We start from the raw sequence: 13,763 nt of genomic DNA, 5'->3' as shown, positions 1-13,763 counted from the left end.
TGTAGACACAGTGAACCAATCAAAAGCTCCATGGTTTTGTGCTCTCCTTTAGTTCAATAATTGTCCTTGTCCTTGTCTAAAAATGCCACAGTCACTGATTTGTGTCAGCATGAAACACATCCAGAGAGGAGCAGCTTCTTTGTTCCAGTAGAAAAGCACGATGGGGTCTGTGTCCTCTGTGGTGATATTTTGACTCTGCCCCCCCCCCCCCAGCATCTATAAAACTGTCCACGCTGCAGCATCATTCCCCATTTCATGCTCTCCTGCTGGAGGTCAAGCTGGTAGAAACATCCGTCGACAGATCGAACACCACTGAGGACTGAGGCTGATAATAAAACTGACTTTGTGTTGGGAAATTACGATGTGCTGATGGACATGGCTGATGATACAGACTGATGTTGGCTTAAGGAGGATTGTTTTTTTTTTTTTGGTCAAATAGCCACTATTGGCAAATGATGTGTTTTCAAATGATACTTCTTCTCCTTTCTAACATCCCTGAGTTACAGATGAATTCACTTTTTCTTCTCCCTCTTGCTTCTTTCTTTCTATAGTGTCCAGACCTTCACAGCACTTTTCATGTTGACTGACTCTTTCTAGCTTTCAATTCAGATTGATCTTTCATCTTTAGGTCGATTATCATTTGAATGACTTCGCCTCTACTTTCTTCTTGCATTGTTGCTGCTGTCTGTATTATGTTTTACATTGACGTTCCTCATGTTACCTGGTTGAGGTGATTGGAGGCTACAGAACAGTACTGTACACTACTTCCCTACATTACAGGCTGAGATTCCACACATATACATACATATATATATAATATATATATATATATGTATTTTTAAGATTTATTGCCATATTATTGTAAATCCAATAGTTATTATTAAATTGTCATTCACAGCGCTTTATCTATCATTATTGCTTTAATGTATATTTCTATTAGTTCCTCCCTGTTTCTTGTAGCCCCATGTGCAGAGGTACCTACGTTCTCTTAAAGTGAGGAAGAGCTGACACTGTTTTTAAACTTAGCTATCTGGTGAAGCTTACAAACCAAATTTCATGGTATCTACTCTCGCTTATCACAAACGTGTTCTCCTCACAGCCTCTTGGAGATCGTTCATTTGTTCCGTGTGACTTGAGTTTTCACAAACTCTCGGATCCCTGAAACACGGCGGTGATTAATTCTTATTTCCCTGCTCTATTAACCCTTTTATTGACTTCTTCTGATTACTTGTTGATATATTGGCCCATTAGCAGTATTATTCAATCACTAGACACCCAACTGCTTGTGTGGCACCTGAAGCCATTCGTACACATCTCACTTCGGCAATTCGAACTCATTAGGCCTGGGCGGTGACTGACCGTCCCTCAATTGGATCTGAGAGGAAGTTACTTGATTAATGTTGACCAATGGGACGTTCATTGATTGGGGAGGTGGCAGGTGCTAATCTGCGGGGTGATGAACATCATCATTTGTGGATGCGAGGGAGGATTCTTCCTACAAGTGCTCACTTTGGGATGCGATGAGGAGTGTAGAAGGGGAAGTTTGTCTGAGGAGGCCCTCTGAGAATTAAAGATAATCATTAAAATTCAGCATAGTTTGAAGGACAGGGGTGAGTCCTTCCATTTTTGTCCATTTCTAAGGAGGAAGAGAAACCCTAATGCAACTCAAGTGCACTCAAGAACCAGCGAAGAGGAAATGAAAAACCATGAGTAATTACTCTTAGCTTGCAAGAATATGACATCCTTAACAGTCAACCTCAAAAGACTTCAAAGAAATTTGGTCCACTTTTCTGTAATTGCTGCTTTCTGGGGTTACGGCTCATTTCAGGTGCAATCGAGGTGCCTCCTCCTTGATCTTCGGAGTTGAAATTCGAGTTTAAACAGCAGCAGGACACTAATTTAAATGCATCAACTGCAGTTTATAACTAAAATGTTTGTCACAATGCTCCATGACCCTAATTTGAACTGTTAAAATGGATGAAATGGCTCGGAAAATCAATAGATTGAGGGATTATTGTTATAAAAAAAAGGCACAACAAGACCTGCTGAACACCTGTTATGTTTTACCACAGCAGAGACTTCCTGTTCTTAGTCACTGGACTTTATTCATAATGTGGTGAAAAGAAGAGCCTGCAGCAGGAAGCTTTTATTCATTCATTTTGAAGGAATTTGAATTCATTTTTCATTTGCTTCACTTTGCCCTTCGAGCAGCGCAACAGTGCGGCGTTGCTTCTTCACTGACAAGAAGTAGATGTTCAACAAGGTGTCACTCAAGTCTTCAGACTCTCTCATCATGCTAAACATATCAAATAATCTCATCACTTTATAGTTTTAAACTACAAAATAGAGTTATAATACTATTTCATTATCGTACAAATATATCTCTGATTTCCATCATAAATAAACGTCCATAAATCCAATTAGAGCTCCTAGAGAAACACACTCCTACAAATCCAGAACTTGCCTGAGAATCATCACGTTTTGAAGGTTTTTTCTTCAGTATCAGAGTGATCTGGTGATATTTCTCTGTGCATTCACGTGTACACTGCAATAAGCAGATGGCTAATTCAGCATACTTTTAATGACTGAAATAGGCTACATAACACAACTTCCAACTCACAGACTCCATGGTAACACTATACTACCTCCCTGACTCAAAACTCCTTTATGAAACGGCTGTCAGGCAGCTTATTTTTGGCAACGTTTAAAAAAAGTAAAAGCGTTCGAACCCAGGGACGATTAGAAATCCGTCGCAAATTGAATGTAAAACTATAGTTTTAAATTCCCTGCACACAGTGAGTAAACAGTAAAGCCAGGATAGTCACTGAGCGTTTCACTGACTACAGTCAAAATAACACAAACTGTGTGTCTTAGAACTGGGCCACTGTTCCTGCTTTCCTTCCGTCTCAGGAGGAAGTCCTTCACTTGCTTGTCTTGCTTATGATAAAATATTTAGTCAGTTGACAGTGATATTGTCTGATGTTTAATGCGCTCCCACAGAAGCACAATCCTTTCATCTCAACAGGATTATCTTTGTCCGATGAATAAATGAGAAAGCAAACATGTAAACATCAGCTCTGATCTCGTATCGTATTGTTGAGGACTGGAGCCTTGATTCTGTTCAACAACTGTAGGTTTTCCAGATTCAAATGGTACTTGCGTCTAAAAAAAAAAAAAAAAAGCCCAGCTGTGCTTGTGTTGCTCAGAGTGATTGACAGCAGCGTCGCCTTCAGTCCATATTTCAAGCTTTCAGCGTCACCACCTGTTTCTCGGTGTGTCAGTATCAAGAGCACCAGCGGTATACTTGATCTGATTATATTCAACAAAGCTTTTTTATTTTTTCCCGTATGAAACAAAACCGTTCATTAAAGAGCAAAGACATCGAAGCGTGTTTTTACCGGACGCAGGAAGCGTAATTTAACTGATGCTTTTTGACCTCACACCTTCTTTATTTGCCTAGCCGAGTGCTAACCTGTGAATGATAGCATTAGTTACATTTAAATGGTTTCAGGTAATTCATTCAGCAGTAGCAAGTGGAAAATTCATCGCATCTTATATTGTGGCATAATAACAAGATCAAAAAGGTTTTACCTCAGGTAGCCTGGATGGTTTATGAGTCGCCTTTTTAAATAGTAAATCCTCCAACAACAGATTTGATTGTCATGCATCTTTTTCATTACGCTGCTTTAAAAACTATGGCTTTCATTTTGGAAATTGATGAGAGGATTGATTAATGTAATGGACGGCTATAAAAGAACTCTTTCCCCATTTTGATTTGTTGGCACCGCTTCCAGGAAAAGTTTCACTGGAGCTCTCGGGAGAGGAGGAGAGCGGCTCTCCCAGATTATTTCTTCAAGTGCTTTGATGAGATTATTGCAAACAAAATCTATGACGCCTGTTTCAATCACGGCTTTTTATGGCGCATGACTGGAAGGAGAAGACGAGGAGGGAGCCAAGAGAAAATACAGCAGTCGTAACAAAGCTCGACACAAGAAATACCACACTGCATCAGGCGTGGAGCCTCCATTATGCCTTATTTTTTCTCTCTTTCTCTGCCAGTGTTGCTTTTACTATAGTGAAACTAAAAAAAAATACTATTTTATTATTATCTATTATAAGTAAAAGCATTTGAAATTGTACTCATGTTAAAGTAGAGAAGCATTAGGAGCACAGTGTTAGATTTAGTTAAATTAGGTTCACTTTAAGTGCATTTTAACCGCTTTATATATTGCTGGATAATTCAGTCAATAATAATTCACCATATATTACTTGTTAGTCATATGTTTTATGCAAAAACAATCTGATAAATAATAAAATTGGTAAACAAAAGTACAATGTTTCCCTCTGAAATCAAAGGGACTGGGGAGTAGAAGTATAAAATGACATCAAATGAAAATATTCAAGTTGAATACAAACACCTCATTACTTTAATTAAGCATAATACCTGAGAAAATGATCAACTTTCCACCACTGGCACTCGGGATCCAATTGTTTCCTCTGCATTTATTCACTAAATTAAGGCACTTGCGCTTTATCGTTTACGTTTTCAGTCCATGCTACTTTATGTTTTCTACTCCACGACAGTCAATGAATATCTTCTTTTTTGGTTGTTGCTCTGTTTGGACGACCCGCTGTAATAACTTTCAGCGTTTGAAATTGAATTGCGCGTTACCTCGAGGCTTAAAGCGCCGGAGATTCAGCAACAAGTGTGAGGCGCACGGCAGTCCATCAATCTCTAACGCGTGTGCGATGGCGGCACACTGACAATGATAAGCGCTTTCAGGACATATCTGAAGTTATTGCAGGGTCAATGTGAGTTAGAATAGTGACATAACTCTTCATAAATCTGTAGCAATGAGGGGGCCTCTCTTAGCCGGGCGATTCCCTCCCTTGCCTAATGTTAAAAGTCCACCCCTAATGATGTCATGGTAACAATACTGAAGGGGAGATCACAAGGCGAAGCAGTGTGGTAGAGTGAGGCAAAAAGGTTGACAAGGCAAAAAAGCTGGTGTTAGAGGTGCAGTGTTGTGACTGGGGAGGGCAGTGGGACAGCGTTGGGTTGAGGCGGTGAACAGAATGCTTTGATTTAAAAAAAACAAAAAACGGAGAGGAGTAAATTGAAAAGGAACTAAGGCCAGTGCCGTAATCAATGGCGTTTTTTCTTTAAGGATTCTCTGTGAGAAGGGGGTACAAAGGTTATTCAGTCTGTTATAAACTAAAATAGGACGGACAAAGGAGGAGGAGAAAAAAAACAAAACAAAACAACAAAACAAAACACAAAAGTGCCGATTCAATACCCTGCTGCATTATACACAGAGGGAGAAATGAGGAGAGAAATTGGTCGGTGATACATACTGCAGAAAACGTGTGTCGGAAAAAAAAAACAAAAAACGAGGGGATGTTTCTTTCATCAAGACTGTGTGCGAGTGTGATTATATGGGTGAAGACGAAGTACAAAGAAAAAAAAAAAGAAAGGAGGCGATGGATTGGAAAGATGCTGCACAATTGAGACGGACATATATTTCACATGTAATATTGTTGATAGAGCTAACACTGACCATGGCGTTTCCTCAACATCCAATTTGACTCAGTGTAGCAGGAAATGTGAACGGCGAGTAATTTCTCTGTTTAACCTGCGCGACTTTGCCGGATTGTATGAATAAATGAACATCGTTTTGGGGCGGAAGAATATTGACAGTGACGGCTTGACTTAATGAAAATGCAGTAAACATGAACTGCAATTATAAAGCTGTAAATTGGTGCGGGACTGGTGTGGGGACTGGTGATTGGTTTTGAAAAGGAGGAACGGCAGAGTCTTGTGTGGGTGGGGGGGTGGAAAAGTTGAGAGACAAAGTTTGAGCAGGTGAGCGAGTGATTTCTCACATTTTCCCGCTCTCTCCATCGACTGTCCGCTCCTTTATTGCCTTCTTTCCAAAAAGCTCAGCTGTGTTACTCTTCTTCAAACAAACAACCTGAAGAGAAAAGCATTTCCTCCCTGTCTCCTCTCTCTCTCTCTCTCTCTCTCAGGCGCTTTTCCCATGATGCACGGCTGTTTGCTAACAAGAGAGGACAGTCAATCGAAGTGGCCCGCCTTAAGCTCGCTGTTCCTTGGTCTTGTTATGTGTTTGAAAAGCAGCGCACACTCTCACAGGCCATTTAACCAGTGCAGTAATGACAGAGGCAAACACTCGCTCGATCCCAAACAGCACAAATGGATGGACGTGCTACCAGAGCAAAACAACACTGAAACAGCCCCCACCCCCCCTTCTTTCTTTTTCACGTGTGAATGCGAAGTCTGCAAGGGGGAAGTGCACATAACATTTTTATTTGAACGATACATGTATCTTTAAAAGCACACTTCAAAGTCTCTGCTTGCTTCTTCACACGTGCGATGTCCTCGGAGGAGTTGGAAATGAGAAGCTTTCCTGCACGACCACGACCACGAGCACCACACACACACACACACACACACACACACACACACACACACAAACACACACACACACACACACACTTCATGGGATAGAACCGCGTAACCTCAAAACAAGGGACGCAAGTGCTGACAAAGATGTCTGTGCTTGTGTACAGGCTTATGTGACCGTCTGCGTGTTGGGTCTTTCAAATGAGAAATGAGCTTGACTAACCATGCAGAAACACTCCGCTGCAGAATTGCAAAGCAGCACCACAGGAGAACCACATGATGGACGGAAAAAAAAAAAAAAAAAAAAAGGAAGACGGAGAGGTAAAAAAATAAATAAATAAAAAAATTAGATGTTAAAGAAGAAAACCATAGCCTGAAGAGATTTCCACTTGTGGGTTTTCTTGTTGTGAATGAGCTCACGGTGTGTGTTTTTTTTCTCTGAATGAATTCCAAACGCTGTCTTAGCAAATGCTCATATCCCACTATCTCTTCATTGGCTCTCGCTTGCTGTCAATCAGTGAAACCAAGTTTGCTTTAGTCACAGTGCTAATGAATCACCTGTTTCGGGTAAGAAGGAAATATGATCCTAAGGTGATGTAAACAGGAAGTCACTGTAGATTCAGTAAGTTTACAATTGGCACTATCATAAGTGCCGTATTAGCTATTAGCAGTACCTGTTTGCAGTGTCCCCATGGATGTACCCACACAACTGTGAAGGAATCACTGGGACACTGAAGAGAAGCTAAAAGGAGCGTCTTTTTGTCTGTTATTTCCCAGCAGATTTAGGGACATTTACTTGACAGTTAATGATAATGTTAATATGTTTTTTTTTTTAAGTATTTAATTCTACGAGCAAATCACAGTTAAACTACAATAATCACCTTCCCCAGTCGTTTATAAAACACACCAGCATGACCTGTTTGTTTCACCTGCAGCGTTCTATCTACGATGTTATTGCCCTGTTTGTTTACTTCTTCTTATACCTACGGATAAAGTGATGTGTAGATGATGCACCGCAGAGCGAGGTTTTTAGAGCAGCTACGATGAAATCTCACAGCGGAAAACACGTCCATCTTTTCAATGCAGCACCAGAAAACAACTTTTGAGCGAAAAAAAAAAAGAAGCTTCTCTCCAGACTCTCGCATTTAAACGCCATTCAACGATCATACAGGGAGAAATCCATTGCAGGCGAGGCACCGGCACCAATTTCTCCACTGACAGCAACCTCATTTGTCCAGAAAGCATTGCAAGCAACAAGGCCTGCTGTGTTCTGCAGCTTGCTTTATCTCGACTGGAACATCTTGCTCTCTTGCTTTTGTTATCGCCAACGCTATCACTCTTTCCAAGTGGCATGAACCCGCCGCAACACAAGAAAGTTCAGAAAATATTCTCCCATTCTCCCAGGGGTAGCAAGTGAAGGACAAGTGGATATATTACAAAGACAAATTAAGATTAAGAAAAAAAAAAGATTAAGTTTTTCCTTGTCATGCTTTTACCTGTAATGTCTGGTTTCTGTGGCATGAAGAACTGATAGAAGGTCGGCTCCGACAGGCCCTTGACGTTGCGCGCCGTGATTTCCACCTCATATCTCGTGTTCCACTGCAGCGGCTGAAGCATCGCAAAATCATTCGCCCCTGGAACCAGCTTGGTCATCCACTGTTCCTCTTTATCCTGGCGGGAGAATAAAGAGGAGGCAAGAAAATAAAAAATAAAGTCAAAAAGGAAATAGCCTGCTTACCCCTTGAATGTATGCTCCACATTTTATTCTGTCAGCGAGCATCAAAAGGAGAGGAAGTGCTGCTTTATGTGATAAACAACAGCTTACCCTTTGTGTTTTTAATCTGGGGAGTAACCGCAATCACAAATTGAGTCGCAGTTGCGAAGCGCCCCCACGCAGATGCACTTGCATAGGTAAAAAGAAAAAAGGGTAATCCTCTGTTTTTCCATCGAGTTCACGCAAGTTCTCTGATACGTTTCCATTCCTTTGTGGCCTCAGCCTTTTTCTCTTTTTTACCCCTTCCTCACATCACCCCCCCCCCCCCCCCCCCCCTCCCTCTTGTCACCAATTGCAAACAACGGATTGGAGACTGAAGCGTCAGGCTGAGAGCTGTACACTGAAAACATGCCAAACGCACTGTGTACTTAATATTCTCGCCTGCTTGGCACCTCGTCCTCCCGATGTTAGAGGACAGAGAGCAGCGCAAAGTGAAGCCAAGATACAGGGACATGAATGTATCTAACATTTGTCCAGATTGTCAGGTAACTCTGATGCGTCTGGAGTTCATCCGAGCCTGCACCTCCATGTTTGAGCACATGTGCGCCAGACGAGGGCCATAAGATTACTAGGGTGTGTGTGTGTGTGTGTGTGAAAGCATCCGCATTTTCCCTGCACAGCCTGGAGAAAAAAAAAAAAAAAAAAAAAAAAGCTTAGACTTCCTGACCCTCTTCTCCACAGCATGTTTTCATCCGCGGCGGTATTATTTTAAATCGCTGTCACTTCCTCAATGAGACAGAGAAATGCCTGCTTGGACACATTAGCATTGGGGAGATAGGAGATTTAGACCAGCTCAAATCCACTTAGTCCTGTGGTGAGTTTTTGTACGAGTGCCATCTCGTCTGCTTCCTGGCCTCATCTCAGCGGCTCGCCTTATCTTGTGAGTTTAAGCTGCTTTTTGTTATTTTACATACGAAAAAAAAAAACATCAACTACTAATATGGACGAGTGAATTCTGAGAGCGCGTGTGTGCTCTCATTTAAAACGCAAACTGTAAGTGTCGTTTTCCCGCCAACACGTTCGCTCAGCTCAATCAGCGTGAGCCTATCAAGCTACTGACTCAAACACACTCCACCCGGGGAGGAGACAGCCTTTCCAGTGTCACATGTCACTGTTGCGTTGAAGAATGAAAAACTTGTGACAGTGAGCCGTTCTGGCGTCTTTCATATGATACTAAATTGCACACTTGAAAATAAGAGAAAACCTCATTTTCTCAATTTACTAAGCGCTTTCTCCCTCCATTCAGCCACTATTGTGGGTTCATTATCAGCACTGCTTCTTTGTTTAGTTCAAATTGTGAAGGCAGAGTCAACAAATAGTGTATTAAGTGTCAAGTTTCAAGTGTGTAGAACTTGAGTCGGGCAATTATGAAAAAAAAAAAAATACATAAAGAAATAAATTCTCATTCCGCTTTTTTTTTTCTTTCTTGGCGTCAGTGTTTTTGGATTTCATTCACACACCGGGGGAATCTCAGTGTGATGCTTTGATATGTTTCACTGTAAATGACTCACAGTCTTGTACTTGACTATGTACTCCACGATGGGCATCCCTCCATCGTCCTGCTTGACCAGCCCCAGCCTGTAGGCCTTGCCCATTCCTCTCTGGCCGTGGACCGCCGGCGGACTTGGCTCTCCTGAGGGAGAAGGTGGTGAGAAGGAGGCTTCAGAAGAGATGTGAGACAAAACGCCTTTGAGTGTGTGTGAGTGTGTGTGTGTGTGTGTGTGTGTGTCTGCCTGTGTGTGCATTCCCAAGGAGGGGAGCAGGTGGCAATGTGAGATATGAGATAAGGATGCAGTACGAGGAGAGGGGAGGTTTTAAGCTGAATTAAATTCATATTACAAGGCAACTCCCACTGCCTGGCTATAACTAATGTTGACTGGAGGCTCTTATTATTCACTGTATTTTGCTAATTGGATCTTCCTTCTAACATTCATTCTCAGTAGCTGCACTGCTGTGTAATATTAACGGTGGAAAGACTTTTTTTTTTTTCTCTCGATGGCCTTGCCTGGATTTACTGCAATCCTGCTGTGCCAGATTGCCAGAATAAATAAAATGCTTATCATAAAACCCCTGCAGTATAACATTTTTAATGCAGCAGTTTTACATCAAGACACAAATTTGACAGGATCTATTCCAATAAAATGGATTCATATCACTGAAATATAAGGAGGTTGTAACCACCTCAAACATAAGGACGAGCCAATAGTTTCAGTAAGTCTCATTTTGCCAAGGTGCTGATGCTTGGAACAGATTTCACAGCTTGTTTGCAGTTCTATCACATCTTTATTTTATTTTATTTTATGAAATCAGGACACACATATCTTTCTGATATCAAGTCAAATACATTTGCAGAGCGGTTATATCGGCGCTTACTGGCCCATTTGATAATATATATGACATTTTTGTACACTGGGGTTTGTTTCCTCATTATCTTCAGCACATCTTCATTCATTAACTGCTGGGACATGCTGATAATTAACAATTAACCCAGTCTACGTGCTCATTGTCGTAATGAATTCAAGTGATTATGTCTGGATTTAATTTCATAGATAGATAAGTGAAGTCGCTGTTAGAATGGTTTTGGAAAATTCCTTTTGGGTCAAGTTGAGAAGCTCTTATTTTGAAGAATGCCACAGGAAATGAGGAAGAACAGAGAGTCGGGCTTACGGATGGGTAAAGTCTGGAAGGTCTCCGTGTGGCTGAACTCCCCCTGACCTTTCCCGTTGACAGCCGCCACTCGGACCTCGTACGTCGTGTTGGGCTCCAGTCCTGTCAGCACCACTGTTGCTGGAGAGACACAACCAGAGTTCGCTCATCATTGCTTTCAGTGCAGAGAGAAATATTGAGCATCATTAATGTAAACAAAGCCTGAAAATCATTTACGCCATATGTGCATCGCAAGGCGTTTCCCCTTGAGAAAATAGTCAGTAATTATAGATTTATTTTACTTTCTTACGATTATGTTTTAGTCTTGCTATAAGATATTACACTCTAGTATTCCTGTTGTTGAATTATGTCATTGCTTTGGTTGTCTTGTATACCCGCAAAGAAAAGAGACTTGCTGTTCACACGATTCGTGCTCCATGGAAGCGCCTGTGACCGAAAATGCTTACACAGCGACTGCTTTGGAAATAATTTTTTTGTTTTTGAGGCTGTGCACCCAATTAGCCCTCGTCAGAAGAGAGGAGGCTGTTACAGCGGCATGTTAAACGCGGTCGGTGTGCACGTTTGTCCCGAGTCAACTGATATATGCAGTGCAGGTAAGGAATGATGGAACTTATCACTGCACTGCTTGATAGAGAAATACGCTGGCTTCACTTTAGAGACTGTTGTTACAGCTCAATATCAGCTGATGAGCTTGCGGTGCTTTCACAAGAACATGTCTTATGAGGTCATAGTGACCTTGACCTTTGACACCCAAAATTGGATATTTCCAACCATCCAACAAGCACTGACACCTCAATTCTTATGGTTTAACAATCACATGAGTGTAAGTTTCGCCCGTGTTTTGTATTTCAAAGTTATGTTCAACCAATATCTAACCAGAACTATTATTATATTAATCTCTATGAGTGTCATTGCCTCTCTATCATCCCCTGACTTTCAAGTTTCAGAATAAAAGTTGAAGCTGAACATCTAAAATATAACAGAACAGCTACAGTATTCTGGTAAAATACTTATAATAAACAGTATGGGAGGATAATTATGTGAATGCAAGACGATATTAAGAGTGTAAATATTTTGTGTACAATATACTGGAGTTAATGGAGAAATAATTGGAGTTGAGAAAACAGATGCACACCTACAATAATATTGAACAATGAGTTATAATCAGTGCTGTATTGAAAGATACAACCACTGTACATTATTCTGGAGAATATCAGAGGGATACAAACAGATAAAAAACAGTGTAATGTTTTGCATTCATACTGTAAAAATCCCATTCATGATTGAAGAAAACAGGAAATCTCATTATCAGAGCACATTACGGATCCCCATTTAAATTCTACAGTGATTAGAGTCTGTTTACATAACCTTCACTATTCAGAAAATCCAGCAGAGAGCCGGCAGTGTAACGAGCCTGAGTGAAAGTTGTTGTTTTTGTCAGTCGGCACAAATTAAATACTTGAATGGTAATAGGTGCTCTAGCCGTTCTTTAGTCCCAGAACTGAAAAACAAATTCTGCAATTTGCAGCCATGCTAGGTTCGTTTCCAGGCCATAAGCAGACATTTCAATTTGGGCAACAGCATTTCCAATGAAACAAGTCCGAGCATCTCATTATGATGAAGAGTTTATTGTGTAAGTACTTTCCAGTGAGGAGGAGGCTTCTATGATTATATGATGCCACTTAACTGCCTTGTAATTAGTCCAGCTCACTATTTTAATATTTTAGTCCAATATTTTAGTTGAATAAAAAAAAAAAACATTTAACTAAATTAAACTGATTAGCTTTATTTATCTGCTTCTGTTCCTAATGTTTCCTCCCTGCATATATGCAGTATATTTTTACATACACTGTTGAAGCCCTAGCTGGTGTTTAGTATTCACCTCACCGCATCTCCATATTGTAACTGACTCTGAAATGAGGGATATTAGTGATAAGCCCTTCAGGTTTGTCGGACCTGCTTATCACCCGACCATTCGTCCTCTGGCTTCCATTTTCCTTCCATCCATCCTTCGCCTCGTGGTGTACTTTTCCCACCAACAGGCTTGGAAATCAATTAGGAGTCGCAAAAGCATAAGAAGAGGAGGGGCGTGCTCTTTCAGCTCTGACAGGTCTGTGGCGCTCTGCCCCGCGAGGCGTTTCGGGGGTTCGTCGTGACCCGGTGACATCTCAGGGCAGATCATGTGATACGGTTCCGACTAGTGCTCGTTGGGTGTCAGCTGATGAGCGGCGGTGTTAACAGGCGGAAACCGCTTGTTAAAGCCAGATATGATGTGGCGTGCAGAGAGGTCCGATGTGGCTGGTCTATTGAGTAGAAGCTGTACGTTTTTTTTTTTTTTTTAAATATTCTTATTTCTCAAAAGTGAAGTAGTCATATTCATGACTATGTATGAGTATGAGGGGTCATTGAACTCATCATTTTACTACAGAGCTAATGTTACATGTAAAAGCTAAAAAAGTTTTTGTGAAGAGTGACAGGAATTGGGATAGAGAGAAGGGGAACGACATGCAGCAACAACGTTTTTTACATTCCTTTTTTATTCATTGCTGCCATGTGAAAAACCATGTACCATAAATAGGATTTTTTTTTCTGTAAGGATGTTTCACAAGAAAACCTGAATGAATGCGAGCACTCTTAAAGAAATGTGCCAGTGTTTTCAGCTCCGTAACTAGAAATGACAACTACTTAGTTTCACTGCGGACCATTTTCTGAGCACTTGTGTGCAATTTCACATTTTATGAAGGTTTTTTTCCCCTGATCCTTGACCTTATCAGCTTATGTTTGAGGAAAATTACTTTCATCAAACTCTATTTAGACATCAGTGGATCATAAAAGCCTCAGAAGGTCTCAGAAGTTACGGTAACCTTTGACCAAACGATGTGAGGATGAAAGAGAGAAAGC

General features: G+C 41.0%; 1 protein-coding gene across 1 annotated transcript in view; it reads right to left on the bottom strand.

The window, feature by feature from the left end:
• The window catches only part of LOC130165256 (neural cell adhesion molecule 2-like), a 368,403-nt gene that overhangs the window by 18,008 nt on the left and 336,632 nt on the right, over positions 1-13,763 (bottom strand). The window contains exons 18-20 of the mRNA XM_056370357.1: positions 10,863-10,982; positions 9,707-9,828; positions 7,918-8,092 (exon numbers count right to left, since the gene is read on the bottom strand). Of these exons, the coding sequence (XP_056226332.1) occupies positions 7,918-8,092; positions 9,707-9,828; positions 10,863-10,982 (417 nt within the window). The remainder of the gene's footprint in view (positions 1-7,917; positions 8,093-9,706; positions 9,829-10,862; positions 10,983-13,763) is intronic.

Source organism: Seriola aureovittata, chromosome 24, assembly GCF_021018895.1.
Source record: "Seriola aureovittata isolate HTS-2021-v1 ecotype China chromosome 24, ASM2101889v1, whole genome shotgun sequence".
NCBI lineage: Eukaryota > Metazoa > Chordata > Actinopteri > Carangiformes > Carangidae > Seriola > Seriola aureovittata.
Note: the sequence above shows the minus strand (reverse complement) of the source record. Positions and strands in the feature narration are given on the sequence as shown.